The sequence below is a fragment of the Mus pahari genome, chromosome 10 (assembly GCF_900095145.1).
Source record: "Mus pahari chromosome 10, PAHARI_EIJ_v1.1, whole genome shotgun sequence".
In the NCBI taxonomy this organism is placed as follows: Eukaryota; Metazoa; Chordata; class Mammalia; order Rodentia; family Muridae; genus Mus; species Mus pahari.
The window spans coordinates 37445559-37463007 of record NC_034599.1 but is presented as its reverse complement, the minus strand read 5'-3'; the positions used below and the strand labels follow the sequence as shown (position 1 = coordinate 37463007).

Below are 17449 nucleotides of genomic sequence, written 5' to 3'. Positions count from 1 at the left end.
GGAGTTGTCAGACTATGACCTGTGGCCAATCCACATGCTGTGTCTGTGTGTTAGTGTGTACACACACACACACACACACACACACACACACACACACGTGTGCTCTGGCATTTGTAGAGGCCAGAGGACAACCATAAATAAAGGTGTCACCCACTTTTATTTACTTATTTGATTTTGAAGTTGAGGATCTCTCCTAGCCTGGTACTTGACGAGTAGGCTAGACTGTCTGCCCCCCAACTCCCAGACATTCTTCTTTTTCAGCTTCTCTAACTCTGGAATTACAAACGTGCGCTACCATATCCAGCTGCTCTTAGGAGTAAAAGCACGTCCTCATGATTTTGAGCAAAGCACTTTGCTGACCGAACTGCATCCCTAACCCGCTTGACTTTGTAAATAAAGCTTTATTAGAAACCACATTGATACACATGGTGGTTGACGGCCCAGCACAAGGGTCGAGTTGAATAACTGTGGTAGAGATCACAGGGCCTGCAGAATCTAGCTCTTTGCCGAAAAGATTGGCTGAACCCAGCCCTCAGGTAATGACTTCCTGTCTCTCTGGCTCCAATAGGTGAATGGCACACAAGTAAATGTTCCATTTATAACGGGCTTGGCAACCAAAATCTACAGCAGCGAGGGGTTTCTGGTGATCGACACCAGCCCCGACATCCAGATATACTACAATGGTTTCAACGTCATTAAAATCAGCATCAGTGAGAGACTGCAGAACAAAGTGTGTGGGCTCTGTGGGAACTTCAATGGAGACATGACTGACGACTATGTGACCTTGCGGGGGAAACCCGTGGTGAGCAGCGTGGTGCTGGCCCAGAGCTGGAAGACCAACGGCATGCAGAAGAGGTGCGTGTACCCCAGCAGTTTAAACCACAGACTCATTGCTCCAGACTGCCCACACATGTCCACAGGAGCTGTGAACAGGAGCACATGTCCCCCTGCATTCATCTCCCTGCCTGTCACACAGAACTTTGAGTTTAGCCTTTGGAGTTTAGGTGCATTAGAGACCCCCAATCATTTTTCTAACAGCGGGAACTGGGTTTCGGTGATAGGGTTCTAAATCATCACGTGATTCTGCTCTCAGCTACCCAGAAGATTGTCCCTAGGGTTAGAATCTGAAACTGTCACCAGCTCTCTACCTGGGACTTAGGAGCCCTTACCAGGAAAAGGAGGAAGCGTTTCAGAAGAAACTCTTCCCAGAAGGCTTTGCTGATGTAGGCAGAAGTTGTGAATGAAGGGAGTCTTGTTGAAAACATGGGTTATAGAGGTGACTACCAGCCTCTTCCCCATCAAGGATCTTGATTTAGAATCCCTTTGGGCTGGAGAATCATGCGGACACCTTTCTGGGTCTGTAAAGTTGCATCTGCTTCCTGACACTGCTTTGTTCCCACCATGGCCCCATCCCTCCATCCCTTCATTCCCTACATGTCAGATACCATCCAAGTACCCAGCTATAAAAAGGATGCTCTAAGTGCCTCGACTTGCCCTAAGCTAATACTGAATAATAGATCATTGGTTAAGATTATTCTGCGAATTAGAGAGGACCCAGAGCAGGGCAGAACCTTAGCATCTCATTGGGTATCTTTCTTTACTTGGAGAAACATTCTAAGTGGCTTATCTGCATGGGGCTCCTGTGAGTACCAAGCCAGGACTAGGTCCCCGACTCCTAACTTGGCCCTGCTATCCTCAGCTCCACTCAGGTAGAGTGCTCACAGGTTGAGCAGGTGCTCTCAGGACACGGAAACCATTCTGGGTTTCCCACCAATGAGCAAGGTCTGAGTCTCCCAGAGGCGCCTGTGTTTCTGTTTTCATATTAGTTTGTTTCCCTCCTGCTTTTCTTTGCCTTTTCCTTCCGTGAACTCTTCCGTCAGCTACACACAGCTCCCTTGTGAAAGTTTTGCTTTTGATCTCAGACAGCTAAATTGGAGCTGGCTAGAAACTCCTGGGTTTCCTTGTGGGTCTTGAATTCCGCAAGCATCATCATCGTTATTCTGGCGATATGCTGATAATGGTTATGATGTCAATGAAGTATATTGAAGTAGGAATGGCTGTTATATCAATACCTGTCGGCATGTGGCACTTAGGCTACTAGTCCATTCTGGCATTTTATCTGCACTCTATCCCAGTGATGAACAATAGACATTGTTTCACTTTATTAAGTGGAAGAGACCACCCGGGCCTGGCTTTCCTAAGGTCACGTTGCTAGGCAGCATTGATATCTGCATATTATATAAACTTCAGGGCTAGCCCGACAGGTACAATAGATGTGGTTTTACCTTCTATGGGAGAGCTCAGATGGCTGTTTTGCTTCACTTATTCTGACCAGACCTCTCACCCCCAGCTGCAACGAGCTTCAGTTCTCACAGTACGCAGCCACGTGTGACAATGTGCACATCCAGGCCATGCAGGGTGACGGCTACTGCCTGAAACTCACCGACATGAAGGGCTTCTTCCAGCCCTGCTATGGGCTCCTTGATCCCCTCCCCTTCTACGAGTCCTGCTACCTGGACGGCTGCTACAACCACAAGAAGTTCCAGCTCTGTGGCTCCCTGGCTGCTTACGGGGAGGCCTGCCGCTCCTTCGGCATCCTTAGCACCGAGTGGATTGAGAAAGAGAATTGCTGTAAGAGAATTCTTTTATTTCTGTGGGCGTCATGGGGGTAGCATTGTCTGATGTTAGGTCCACCCCATATTTACTTACCCACCTGCTCCATGGGGTGGAGGGGAGAGGGCTGTGAGCTGCCCCTGAGATTCAGGGGGGGGAGCATTTCCTGGGGAGCCTGACCCATCTGTAGCCCCTGTCCAGTGAGGGAATCTGGAGAGCGAGCTGATGAGGCTCTGGCTCTGGGAAGCACCCGTTTACTGACTTCGTGGAAGGACTTAGTTAGCCTGGGACTCCTGGCTGTCATCTTCTCAACTCAGCTCCATCATGACTTCCATCGCAGAAAGACTGCAAGTGGCAAGAGGAGCTCGATTGAGCTGGCTCCACCTGGCTTCAAAGGAAGCTACGGATGGATGTCTATAGGGTCCATACGTTAAACTAGCTTCTAGTTCATGCATTGTTTTCTGCAGTGAGAATGCATATAGTATTTCCATTATGTGATGTGTTTACCCTTTTACTGTGTCAGTTAAATAAGTGGAGTATATCTCAATGTGTACATACACATATAAGTGGGTACTATGTATATTTGTGCCTGTACAGTATGATAGTGTGACCAACATAATATGTGTCTGTGGCCAGACAGACACTACCAACCCTGCATGAATCTAAAAGCCAGTGTGTGTCCATGACCATTCCCGAACCACACAAACACACTGGTGAGTCTATAGAGTAAATATGATTAAGTGTGGATGTACACTCAATTCAGAACCTAAACGGGATAAATGGTGTAGCTAATTCTAATATACATTTGGTAATTCCGGAAACTGTTGAGAAAATTACTAGTCTGTTGGAAATCTGTTTGGGAACTAATATTTTACTCCACTGTGCTCATAAGAAACACATCTAAAATAATGTTAAAGTTAAGTATTTGAACTTTTGAGATTTGTCTGGCTATATCTGTACCTACACACACACACACAGAGAGAGAGAGAGAGAGAGAGAGAGAGAGAAGCACACAAGCTTTTCTGTCAGAGGGTATTTATACCTTGTGTGTCAAATGAGAAATGAATGTCTACATTTTGGGCTGAGCTCTTCCTGTGGGCCGTAAACTGTTCCCCGTTCCCGCTCTCTTTGACCATCGTCTATTGTATTAGCCATCGACTCCATTTGCTGACTGCCCTCTGTGTTCTTGTTCCTGTGCCACACAAGGAGCGCACTGGGTGGGTCGTGAAAGGGTCTTAAAAACAGGAAGCCTAGGGCTGGAGGGATGGCTCAGTGGTTAAGAGCACTGACTATTCTTCCAGAGGTCCTGAGTTCAATTCCCAGCAACCACATGGTGGCTCACAACCATCTGTAAGGGGATACGATGATCTCTTCTGGTGAGTCTGAAAACAGTGGCAGTGCACTCACATATATAAAATAAATAAATAAATCTTTTTCTTTAAAAGGAAGCCTTTTCAAAATCAATATATTTAAGTGATGCCGATGGCTTATCTCATTCATCTTTCTAGAAATTGCAGCATGAGTCTGAGCCATTTCTATACCCTCACCATGAACAATGAGTTAGACACTAGAAGTGTTTGACAGCCACATAGAACAAGGCGTGGGTAGTGAAGGCCGTATTTTAAAAATAATTTCTTTATTTTTATCTTATGTATAAGTTTTTGTCTGTATATAGGTATGTGCACCATGTGTGTGCCTGGTGTCTAAAGAGGACAAAAGAGTGATTTGAATTCTCTCCAACTGGGGTTACAGATGGTTATGAGCAATTGCATGGGTGCTAAGAACCAAACCTGGGTCCCCTGGAAGAGCAGCAAATGCCTGCAATTGGGAAGCTATCTCTCCAGTCCCTGAGTTTTGTTATTAACCTTGTTTTGGTATGTGTCTGTGGCGAAATCACCTAAAAATATACTTGCTTAGTAGGTTTTTTGTCTTTTTTTTTTTTTTTTTTTTTTTTTTTGGTTTTTCGAGACAGGGTTTCTCTGTGTAGCCCTGGCTGTCCTGGAACTCACTTTGTAGATCAGGCTTGGCCTTGAACTCAGAGATCCACCTGCATCTGCCTCCCGAGTGCTGGGATTAAAGGCGCTTGCTTAGTAGTTTTAAATCACCCAATGTCTTGTTATTAATTACTACAACATATATGGTTGCTCTTCTGATCTTATTTCTTGTAACTAACCTGTGTGACCTTTCTAAGCCCCAGAAAGCTCTCAAAGAAATCTTGGCTCATGACCAGCAAGTGTTTCCTTAGCAAAAAGGCTATGGCATGTTGAACAAAAATTCTTCTTTCTTGGATGGGAAGAGATTCATCATGTAAAGAAATGACTCTCTTAAAGCAGGAGTTCTCAAGCTGTGAGTCGTGACCCCTTTAGGGGGTCACATATTAGATATCCTGCATTTCAGATATTGACATCATGATTTGTAACAATAGCAAAAATGCAGTTATGAAATGATTTTATGGTTGGGGGAGGGGTCATGACAAAATGAGGAACTGTATTAAAAGGTTGCAGGGTTAGTAAGGTTAAAAATCAGTAAAAGACAATGCTCTTGGTTAGTGAGTGTCCAATGGAGTGCTGAATCTCTCACAGGAAGAGTCATCTGTTTCAGGAATACTGTTCATAGCAACACAGTGGCGGTTCAGGAATACTGTACAGAGCAACACCGTGGTGGTTCAGGAATACTGTTCATAGCAACATAGCGGTGGTTCAGGAATACTGTACAGAGCAAGCAGCACAGTGGTGTTTCAGGAATACTGTACAGAGCAACACCGTGGTGTTTCAGGAATACTGTTCATAGCAACACAGTGGTGGTTCAGGAATACTGTACAGAGCAACAGTGGTGGTTCAGGAATACTGTTCATAGCAACACAGTNGTGGTTCAGGAATACTGTACAGAGCAACAGTGGTGGTTCAGGAATACTGTTCATAGCAACACAGTGGTGGTTCAGGAATACTGTACAGAGCAACACAGTGGTGGTTCATGACCTTGAAGCTTTCACCTTACCTTTATCCTTTTTGCCTTTCAGCAAAATGGTACTGTTGATTGAATTGAAGAATTATGTATAGTTGTTGATTTGCCTATTTTTATAAAGTCAAGTAGATATTTATGAGGAAGGTGCATCATGAATCAAAATAAAAAGTCTCAATAGGAGGGGCCTCTCTGAGATCTTAGAAATCCTAAGGTTTTGTTATTAACAAATATCTGTAATCTGTAGCTAACAACTTAATTTTGTTATTAACAAGTATTGAGATGTCTGGGTGCTGGAAACAGAGAGACAAATGATTTGGATGTGACTTTTCTATAAATACAGAAAATTCAAGTAATTATAAATATATAAAACATATTAGATAGATACAATATGGTGTGGTGGGTGTATTAACTGTGATGTGGTAGGGTAGGTGCAGAAATTACTGAATTACTCAGCAGATAAAAGTTTATATCTTATTTTTACAACTCACCTTCCCGGATGACCTTGGGTAAGTTTTAGCTGTGAAATTGGGGCTATAGTGCTCATCTTGGGAAGTGTTTGTGAGAGCCAATCATGCTAATTCAGTTAGAGCTTGAGGCATAGTGTGGAGCCATAGGAAACGTCCAATCATCAGTACTTGTCATGATTTTTTGGAGGTCACCCTGTCTGTCCACCTGACCATTCCCCAGTGAACTGTGTCAAATCGAGTACAATCCAATGGCTCAGTGTGTCGTGTGAAAATCAAATTGTGTGTTTCTGTGTTTTCCTTTTTAGCAGGAGTGGTTGAAGACCCCTGTGTGGGGGCAGACTGTCCCAACAGGACCTGCGAGCTGGACAACGGTGGAGAATTATGTGGCTGCATTGAGCCACCCCCCTACGGAAACAGTGAGTGAATTAGCGTCATCTCCACTCCAGAGGCCCGATGAGGAGGCTTATCCAGGGAAGGGCCAGAGAAGGGGCTGTGTGTGCTCCCCACTCTGTTAGAAGCCCCAAAGCAAGCTTTCAAGAGCCAGGAAACAACTGGGCAGCCTTGGTGTAGGCTGATGTTCATCTCCGCACAGCTGCATCATTTTCGCCAGTAGATTTTTAACATGCAAATGAGTATGTGAATGGAATCAGTCAGAACCACGTGAGTCCAGGCAACATCAGAGAGACCCAAGGTGGTCTTTTTGACTCCCAAATAAGTAGAGTGGTTTGATGCCAACAAGAAGGAAATAGGAGAAGAGAGCCAGGTGCCTTAAGACCGACTTCAAGCCAGCTTTATCTGGCCTAAAGATTTTTGTTCCTAGAGACACAGCTGAAATGTTGGATGTGAACAGCAGCTAGCTAGCACTGCTTCTCTTGTCTCTAACCTTAGCTCCCCAGGGTTAGCCATGACCTTGTCTTCAGATGAGCCCAATTGGATGTCAGCTTAAAGGGGAAATGCTCTCTGTCTTTTGGCTCCGTGAGCCTTTCCAAACCAAGTAGCTCATAAGCACATATTAGAATTAGCGTCACTTATGACAAAAGCCCAACTGAATAGAATGTTCTATAGGAGGGGGCAATGCACCTCACATAGGCACATGAAAATGGTTTTCTTTATTTCTATAGTGTTTATTAAAGAGAAAAGGTCTCTTCTGGTGCTCACCGAGACTCACTAGGTTCTCCTGAACTGGGCTTAGCCAAGGCTGGTGGTAGGGTCAAGCCAGCACAGCTCTTGCTGGGGTATCTGGTCCCCAGCCAGACCACACTATGACAGATTCTGTGTGTCACTTACACAAAAGTATCTGCCACCAGCGTGTGTGGGAGGAAGGCCCGGGTTTCTCCAGAAAAGACAAAAGGCACTCTATTAGCATTTTTATCTTTTTAATAAGCCTCCACCAACGCCCAAGTTATTGCTTTGAATGAATTCATGTACTCATTTGGTGTGATCAAAGCTTAATTAGAAATGCTCGCAGCCTCTGAGTAGAGATTGTTTCCTGCCTCTAAAGAAACATGGCCTTGGGTGGCCCAGCCCTCCCCTGCAGCAAGATGAGACTCCCACTGACAGGCTTGTCCCCCATTTCCATAGATTCCCATGACATCATCGACGCGGAGGTGACCTGCAAGGCAGCCCAGATGGAAGTGTCCATATCTAAGTGCAAGCTCTTCCAGCTGGGCTTTGAGAGAGAGGGCGTGAGAATCAATGACCGACAGTGCTCTGGCATCGAGGGCGAGGATTTTATTTCTTTTCAGATCAACAACACCAAAGGGAACTGTGGGAATATCGTGCAGGTGAGAAGACGGGGCAGGAAGGAGCGCTCGGCTGAGATAGTAGAGTTGTGCATCAGTGATCCTTAAAGCCAGGGTAGTCTGCATAGAAATCCACTCATTGATGAATAGCAGAGAGACAGAATATGAAAAGATGAAAGGCAGGAAGGCTGATCATCATTTGTGGCTGAGTGGTTGAGTGAACAAAAAAAAGAATTCTAAGTGGTACATTTCCTCTCTCAGTTTGCAGTGCCCACTGCGGTCCTTTGTTCTCTAGTGTCTTCCGAGGTAAACAGAGCCTCATCCAGACATTTTTAGGTCATACGGGCATTAGCTGAAGAAAGGAGCTGGATGCATATATACCAAAAGGCCCCAACACTTATGCCACTGTTTCCAGGATTTGTGTTTAGTTAAGCATCTCTCATCTCCTCTTGGCCCTTCCTGGGATGTAATAAAGACTACGCCTGTGTTCATTAGTGCTCTCCTCAGAGGGAGAATGAATTAAGGAGGTGAGACTCGCTTGTTCAGTTGGTACTTGTACATGTACCTGGTAAAAGGTTTGTTAGAAGGGAGATGTCAAGTTGAGGACTGAAAAAGAATTTCTGATTCAATCTATGTTCACCTGGCATTGCTGGTACCTCATGCATTCTCTAGCCCGAGTTCTAGCAGATATCTGATTGTAGTTGGAATTCAGTGGCCCACAGAATCTGCCCGCCCTGGGTACTCAAGGTTCTCATCTGAAGGGCACTGCTAATACCTGCGGCAACACTTCTTTCCCCCAGTTGGTGCAGAGGCTGGTTCCATGCTGATGTATTCTAGCCTCTGGGTTTGGTATGGAACGAAGCCATTTCTCTATAATTCCGGGAGATGGATTTTTGAATGCTAACTGCATACTTCCATGTTTAATGATTTCTGACCTCCCCTTGATCTGCAGTCCAATGGCACTCATATCATGTATAAAAACACAATCTGGATCGAAAGTGCCAACAACACCGGCAACATCATCACGAGGGACCGTACGATCAATGTGGAATTTTCATGCGCTTATGAACTAGATATCAAGATCTCCTTAGACTCTGTCGTGAAGCCTATGCTAAGGTAAAGACTTTCCGGGGCTGCTCTCCTGCTTTCTCTCCTCTTGACAGCTAAGGTCAGCAGCAGCAGAGCAGCTAACATTTGTCTTTGAAGCACCAGGGAAGATATGATTCATGTTTCTGGAAACAAAATGCTCTGGACTCAATGACCAGAAGGCTTGGTTTCTGAATGATGTGATACAAGTAACTACCGGTGACCAATGAGTGTTTGAAATTTGGCTCAGGGGACTGATAAATTGAATTTTTTTTATTTTATTTAATTTCATTTAAATGTAAATTGCCCCATGTAGGGACCAAATTAGATAAGGCAGCCTTAAACTTGAGGACTGCATACCATGTCTTCCCTCTACACTGTAGCTTGAAAAATGGCAGTTAATTGAATAAATAACATTGGTGGGTTTTTTTTTTCCCCAATTTTATTTATTTATTTTTGGTTCTTTGCCTCACATGTGATCCCTTCTTTGTTAGTGTCATCAACCTGACAGTTCCAACCCAGGAGGGCAGCTTCACCACCAAGATGGCACTCTATAAAAACGCTTCCTACAAACACCCTTACCGCCAAGGGGAAGTTGTGCTGACGACTCGGGATGTGCTTTATGTGGGGGTCTTCGTGGTTGGAGCTGACTCTACACACTTGATTCTCACACTCAACAAATGCTATGCCACCCCCTCCCGAGACAGCAATGACAAGCTTCGGTACTTCATCATCGAAGGAGGGTGAGTGGCTGTGGCAAACCTGCCATTGACAACAGACTCTGAGCCTTTAGTGTAAAAATTTCTGCACCGTCTTTTAAGAGTGGGAATGGGCATTAACTCTTGCTGACACCCACAGAACTAGCATTTTGTATCAGCAGATTTATCTCATTCTGGTACCCTGGGAAGTAGACTGTCCAGTAACTTGTCTTCAGTCACACAGGTTAGTGCAGAGCCCCTGTTATAGTGCCTTTACCCTATGATGCTTTAAAGAAGGGATTCTGTCCTGCCAGCTCGAATTGTCGATTGGAGAGGGATCTGGTCTTCTGAAAAATGAAAGATTTAATGGGAGTAGCTGAAGGTCAAGAACTGTGACAGATGTGGGAAGAAGAAAGAGAAGAAAGAAGGGACCAGGGCTAGTGCTGAGTGGTAGAGTTCTCTCCCAGCATGTGCTAGGGCTCTGGGGTAAGCTCCCAGTACCAACAACAAACAACAGCAATTAATACTGAAAACAACAACAAAAAAAAAATTAGAATACTGTGGTTCCTCCTTATCTGAGAAGGGACACATTCCAAGACTCCCAGTGACTACCTGCAGCCATAGACAGTTCTGAACAACCTACATTTTTTTTCTTGTATATGCATAATGTTTACATAATAAAGTTTAACTTGTAAATCAGGCACAATAAGGAATTAATAATCACAACTAATAATTAAATGGAGCTATTGAGACAATATAGGATAATAGAAGCTGTGTGAGCATCGACTCTGTCAAAACATCTTACTATGGTGCATCTTATGGAGATGACTTGGGGGACACAGAGCTGATGTGATGGGAGGAGCTAGGTGGGTGATGTCAGCCCTGGGACTCAGCTTCAGGCTACTGCATACAGATGGCTAGCACACTCACTGAGATCCTACAACAGTTGATATGAGTGGTATCTGAGACATGACTACATGACTAGTGCATGAGCAACATATCCGGCACAGGCATGTTAGACAAAGGAATGCTTCACCTCCTGGCTGGCTGGCTGGCTGGCTGGCTAGCTGGAGCAGGGCTTCACGAGATCATAGGAACGACATACAATTTCAAACTTGATGAATTACTTCTGACTTTTTTCCATCTGATACTGGGACTGAATGTAAATACCCAAAACTATTAGAAAGTGAGGTTGTGTAGCGTAAGGAGTTGCTTATGCTCATCAATCTTCTTACACTCATTATCATTTGCCTACCCCCTCATATATTTCCTGAAAGATGGCTGCACAACAAAATGTATTCGACTAATGAATGAGAAGACTAAACAACAAAAATGAGTAAAAACATTGCTCGTGCCAGGCAACTTGCCCACACGCTAATACATTTTCTAATAATTTATTTTACGACCATGGCATACATATGCAAAGAAATGTACTTGCCTTCAGTGTAGAACACAGCGACATTTTAGTACGCCACCAGAAGGGCACACATCACCATCATCTGACTTGCTGATCGTTTCATCGCCCACTACAAGGATTCTTAATTTGGATGGCTATATTAGTCAGAGGTTTTTTTTCTGGCATAACTGGTAGAAGCCAGGGTTATTCAACTTATATGAAAATTAAAAGGGGATTAGTGGTCAAAAACTCAGTTACAAATGTGGGTGAATTTCAGGGATGATTGGAGTCAAGGAGATTCCAAGCTTCCTGTCTGTCTGGTCTTTACTCATCTGTCTGTCTAGGTCATTGACGTGGACAGTCAGCGGCTGGCCGTGCTGGCCTCACATTCAGACCCTGTTGCTATCACTAAGAACAGAGCACATCTAATTCAAGTTCAGACTCCCAGGAAGGGCAAGTGATTTGCCCATCTTGGATCACCTTTGCCGGGAGAAGGCACCGTTGAACTTCTCTGGTTGCATCTACCTCCCCCGGTAGATCCGGAAGCTAGCGTGCGCTTTGTGGGTGCAGGAAAAGGAATATGTGCTCTGAGAGAAGAGGGGTGTGGTTTTGGGACAGTTATACATAGCCACTGCTCGCTGGTGACACAACCTCAGAAAAGCTAGGCAGAGAAGCTAGGCAGAGAGCTCCTAAGGCCACCACCAACCAGCAAGAGACAGAAAAGTGACTGAAATGCCCTGGTGACATCTGGCACACTGTCCAGGTGTGTTATGGAGTTTCCCAGCAAATGATCTCACTAAAGCCTTCGTCTTTCTGGTCAGCCTTCCAAGAGACAGAGGAAGACACTTAGAAATTACTAGGTGTGCCTCGCTCCTTGAAGACGGTATTAACAGAGCCATTTTCTCTCCTCCTGGGTTCCCTCCCTCCCCTTCCAAAATTCTTGTATCAAAATCAAAGAGCTAAGACATTGAGCCATTCTACAGCTACAAACCCCAATGACAATGTTCAGGTCTCCTTGGAAGGACGAGGTGGTATTTAGCATTTTAAAAATAGTATTTAATGGACTTGACCCAGTGAGGGAGAGCAAGCCAGCAAGCATGTTCATAAATCTCAGCTTACCCTTGGGTCTGTCTAAATAAAGGCCTTCAAATTAAACCGTTGTTATGTGGGAAATTATTTCATCCTAAGAGAGAATTGGAATCCATCAGTCCTTCTAACCTTTACTAGAGGTGTGTGCTTGTCGTCCCCCTCCCCATGAACCCGTGGGAAAACATGCTCAGACGAATCGATGCACAGCCAAACGGAGCCCCTCACCCATGGGGTGCGGGAGGGTAGTTCTTCCTCCCCAGCTACTTGGAGGGCAGAGGCAACACCAGCTTCTGCCACCAGCCTGGTAATCTGGGGACCCAGGCAACTTCTCCCTTCTGTTCCAGTGCCCAGACAAGAAAGAGGACAAGTGCCAATCAATGCCAGACTTGTTTGCTTGCTTTAAGATAGGCGTCCAGACAGCTATTACTGCTCTCTTCGGCTCTGTTGCCAGATTGTCTGACACCTAACCTTTACGTCATCCACATGAGAGAGAGAGGTGGGGGCCTGGCTAAGAGGGAAGGTCCCCGTGAAGATCGGGAGAACCGATTTAGACCCTCCAAATGAATAATAATGACAAGGGAGGCCCGCTCGCTTAGTTTTCCCTTCGAAGTGTTGGAGACACTATTACTTTGAGAAGCAACCTGCATTTTGTCTAATTACGAAAACTAATAGGTGTGGGGACGCTGAAGGATAACTTCAATTTTTAATTTTCCTTATTGCTGAGCTATTTAATCCTGTGGGCTTAGGGGAAAGAAACAAACAGAAAAGGGGCGCCATTTAAAATCCTTATCACTTAGAAAGTCTTTTGGTTTCTGTGGACTCAAAGTGGCCACAGCTCCTTCCTTCCTTCCTTCCTTCCTTCCTTCCTTCCTTCCTTCCTTCCTTCCCTCATTCATCAATCCAGACATGATTTTTCAAGTATGCCATGTAGTGGGCTGGAGCCACAGTGGTAATTGTGACTTGATCCCTAGAGTGGAGAAATTCTGCAAGGTGCAGCTGTCATATCTAGGAAATGTTACTTGTGCCTGGTTCAGGCATGAGTTTAAGGGTTATTTATATGGAGGTGGATGCTATTGATTGGGGCCCAAGAAAGCAGAACAGAAAGGCCTTCCAGTGGGGAAAGCATAGAGAGGAGATATGAGCAAAAGAGACTACATTGGAGAAGTTTTAAGTGACTATCAAAGCAAAACAACTAGCCTGGGGGGGGGGATGTGCTGCTGGTGAGAACAGAGAATTGGCTAGATGGCAAGAAGCCAGGGAGGTGGGAAAGAGGCAGTCCCCTCCCCCTCCATCAGAACAACCCCTGGGATCCATCCACCCTGCCCCTCCTTTCTTACAGCTCCTACCTACTTCAGTGTGGGAAGAGTCCCAAAGGGTTTGAATCAGGGCCCCTGCCAACTCTGATAATTAACTGAGGAAAACCGAGGATGTAGGACATGTGTCTGTTAAATCATCCTCTGTAGAACACAGCACGGTGAGGGGGCGGACTGAGATCCCAAAGTGTGGGGAAATTAAGAGCAGTTCCCACAGACATCTCATTGGCAGTAGCAGTCCAGAGAACAATTCAAGGTGGCAGTCGATGTCTAGAAACAAACAGCGAAAATCGGAGGGAGTGATAATAAACAGCGCACTGAAGCCATCCAGAGGTGACTTCCAGATGCAAAGCCACTTTTAGTGTTTACAGTTGCTCTATGTGAAACAAGGAAACTTGAAATGAAGGCGAGGGTTAACCTCTAGGCGAATACAAACAAAGCTAGGGTTTCATCAAGTTTTCTTTTTCTTGAGTAGATGTCAGAACATTAAAGATAACACCATCGGCATCGAGGAGAACGGAGTGTCCCTAACCTGTCGTTTTCACGTCACCGTCTTCAAGTTCATCGGAGACTACGACGAAGTTCATCTTCACTGCGCAGTGTCCCTCTGTGACTCAGAGAAATACTCTTGCAAGATTGTAAGTGTACGAAGACCAAGTGTTCAACCTTGTTCTTGCTGCTCCACGGTAACTGTAGACACCAGGCATCAGCAACGGAACCCTTCAAACCCACTCGGCCATGGGCGGTCATATTTGGAGGAGAGAGTATAGTGGCATGATGCCCAGGTAGTCAGTATCTGACATGCCACAAGGCCATCATTGACTTCACGCTAGACAATGCATCCTGGGGCCACTGACATCTCAGATGGAGTAATTGTGTAGGAGAGCTGAGCTGTGCAGTGTAGGGTGCTAACAGCATTATGGGCCTCCAAACTCCAGTAGTATTTATCCTACTGTTGGAACACCTTGAAAATGTCTCCAAGAGTGTCTATACCCTGAACAGAGGAGACTGGCTTGGGTTGGGAGCATCACAGTAGTCTCAAGAGGTATATTGAGTCATGCATACGGAATAATAGCCTGTGCTCCATTGGCTCTCAAACTCGAAATACTGTCTTATCCAAGTACTCACAGTTTATCAGAACTGCACTAGGGTCTGATAGTCTGGAACTGGGCGAGGTTGCAGATGAGGGGCAAAACTGATATCTCCTCTGTGCCAGACTGACACCCTCATCATGGGTGGCTATGTCCTCAAGATGGTATTGCTCTAGAGTGTCACTCCTAGTCTTTCACAGTCCATCTTTATGCTTACATCCTGTTTACAGGAGCAAGATGTGAATTATGGCCAGAGCTACTTACAGATGGTGCTGCATACATTAGTATCAGACGAGATCCAACAATTTTCATTCCTGAGCATAGAGCCTCTTTGAATCTCATTCTAGTGTGGAGAGTATATTTAATTCTGCTTGACATAAAGCCTAGAGTCCCAGTGGGCCCGATGATCAAGAATGCATTGGTTCTAATTAATCTGAGCAGTGGTAGCGCTGGAGGCCGAAGCCGCTGTCTCTCTTGGAGGTGGAAACATGGTGGAGAATAAGTTATCAGCTTAATTGTGTGAAATCTCCCTCTGGTGTTCTGTCTTTCAGAATTGCCCACAAAATTCCAGGATCGCCACAGATTATTCAAAAGAGCACAAAGAACAGATCATTTCAGTGGGACCCATTAGGAGAAAAAGTATGTATGTTCCTTAAAACACACTATAGATTACTAAGACAGTGGGAGTTCAGGGCTCAGGCTTGCCTGCCTTGTGGTGTGTGTCCGTCATGAGGAGGAGACACAAGAGACAGGGGCATGAGCGGACTGCCTGTGTCTTCCAGGAAAACCTTTCCGTTGGCTTTTGACAACTCTTTCTTCTCCCCTCTCTTTGAAACCCCTCCTCCACCTTGATCACACCAAGTTGCTGTGTCTATCATTAAGATCTTGGTTTTCAGGGCTGGACTGGTGTGAAGACAACGGCGGCTGTGAGCAGATCTGCACCAGCCGGGTCGACGGGCCTCTGTGCAGCTGTGTGACCGGATCCCTGCAAGAAGATGGAAGAAGCTGCAGAGGTGGGCTTCTCCTGAAGGGGACAGGCAGCTAAGTGACTGTCTTAGTCAGGGTTTCTATTCCTGCACAAACATCATGACCAAGAAGCAAGTTAGGGAGGAAAGGGTTTCTTCGGCTTACACTTCCACACGGCTGTTCATCACCAAAGGAAGTCAGGACTGGAACTCAAGCAGGTCAGGGAGCAGGAGCTGATGCAGAGGCCATGGAGGGATGTTCTTTACTGGCTTGTTTCTCCTGGCTTGCTCAACCTGCTCTCTTATAGAATCCAAGACTACCAGCCCAGGGATGGCACCACCCACAAGGGGCCTCTCCCTCTTGATCATTAATTGAGAAAATGCCCCACAGCTGGATCTCATGGAGACATTTCCCCCAACTAAAGCTCCTTTCTCTGTGATAACTCCAGCTGTGTCAAGTTGACACAAAACTAGCCAGTACAGTGACCAAGGAAGCTCCTTATCTACAAACAAGGAGAAGCTCACTGGAGCCCAGTTAGCTTCTTGCCTATGCAAGTCCCAGAGAATCCCAGACAGAGAGGGAAACACCAAAGGAACTCTAGGACCATCAAAACCAAACCTTCTTGGGTCCCTGGTCTTTCATCTAGAAGAAGTGGGCAATTAAGACAAAATTGATTTAGTAATTTAAAGGCTGTGTTGGCCATAAATCTGACCCCCACGTCCTCTTGTGTTAAGTTCGTAGTCTTAGCTGGACATGGTGGTAGGGTCATACCTGTAATCCCAGCCACTAGGTGGTTGAGGCAGAAGACCCATGAGGTCCAGGAAATCGAGCCAAGCAGAGAGAAAGCCAATCCCATTGGCATCTTATTTCCTGGCTCTCCTTCTGAGATTCACAGGGCTCTCTTTAAGGTTGGATTCATTTGCTTTTCTCATTCCTTAATCGGGGCGTTTGAGTTTTTCCCTTTTCCCTAAGGAATTCCCTTTTATGTGAGGGCTGCCCAGAGGTCGGAACCCTGTTGAACTGACATGTCCTTGCTATGCTCCTTTTCTGTCCCCAGCCTCTAATTCTTCAGTGGAACTTCAAGTTTGGACACTTCTTCTCATCATGACCCAGATCTCACTGTGGCATTTTGTCTATAAATCAGGCGCAACCTCATAACGAACTCAGGGTGCTTCCTTCAGTCCCTGTAGGTATAAAAGTGTGTGTCCCCAAGTCAAAACAGCCTCTCACACTCACGCCACCTTCCTCCAGCCGTCAGATCTGGAGGACACCAACGTTCCTGGCTCCTCTTCCACAGTATGCAATAGTGGCTTCTCAAGGCCAACGGGAGGAAAGCATGCTCTTACCCTCAATGCCAAACAGCTGGTACTGGGAACCTAGGTTCGGGCCAGAAGCCAGCCAGGGAGAGCTCTGGCTACAGAAGTCTGATGGGAAAGCTGGCCACAAATGTCGGTCTGTCCCATGATGTTTCTGGAACACCTCGGTAACAGGCAAGGCTATTGCTATGACTTTGAGTTAAAGCTGCGACTCTCTCTGTGGAGCCTCGCCAACACTGCCCTCAGCCCACTTTGCTTAGCTCCTCCCCCTCCTGCTGTGGCCTCCACCTTGCCTTGCCAGCTTCAGTTACTGGAGATGATGTTTGCAGACCCGGAGAACCTCACCCCGCCCGTCCTGATCCTCAAACCCAGCCCTTCACATTTTACAAATCAACCAAATAATTTTTAATGTGTTTTATCTTTAAATAAACTTTGTGTTCAAGTATTCTTGTTATCTGGTGCCTGGACTCGCTCCTGTTGATGTTGAGTTCTGTACATAAAGTCGCAGCATAGTAGGATTAAAAGCAGAAAGGAAAGAGCTGTGGCCACTGCGGTGGGTGGCCATAGCCAGCCCGTGCTTCCATGTACGCGTGACATCCTTGCTGGTATGTGCTCACGGGGCATCCTCAGAGCATACAGGTACTCTGCGGAAGAGAAACAGGCACCATCCTCTTTTGTAAGTGCCAAATAAACATATATATATATATA

General features: G+C 45.7%; 1 protein-coding gene across 2 annotated transcripts in view; it reads left to right on the top strand.

Annotated features, from left to right (window-relative positions):
- The window catches only part of Tecta (tectorin alpha), a 71310-nt gene extending 54121 nt beyond the window's left edge, over positions 1-17189 (top strand). The window contains exons 15-24 of one of the 2 annotated variants that reach the window (XM_021206961.1): positions 569-855; positions 2351-2631; positions 6350-6460; positions 7626-7828; positions 8739-8902; positions 9367-9615; positions 13844-14006; positions 15011-15098; positions 15356-15472; positions 16483-17189. In XM_021206961.1, the coding sequence (XP_021062620.1) occupies positions 569-855; positions 2351-2631; positions 6350-6460; positions 7626-7828; positions 8739-8902; positions 9367-9615; positions 13844-14006; positions 15011-15098; positions 15356-15472; positions 16483-16583 (1764 nt within the window). In that variant the 3' untranslated portion in view covers positions 16584-17189. Of the gene's footprint in view, positions 1-568; positions 856-2335; positions 2632-6349; positions 6461-7625; positions 7829-8738; positions 8903-9366; positions 9616-13843; positions 14007-15010; positions 15099-15355; positions 15473-16482 lie in introns of both variants that reach the window. The other variant, XM_021206960.1, reaches the window with a different exon arrangement.
- Positions 17190-17449: the final 260 nt, after the last annotated feature.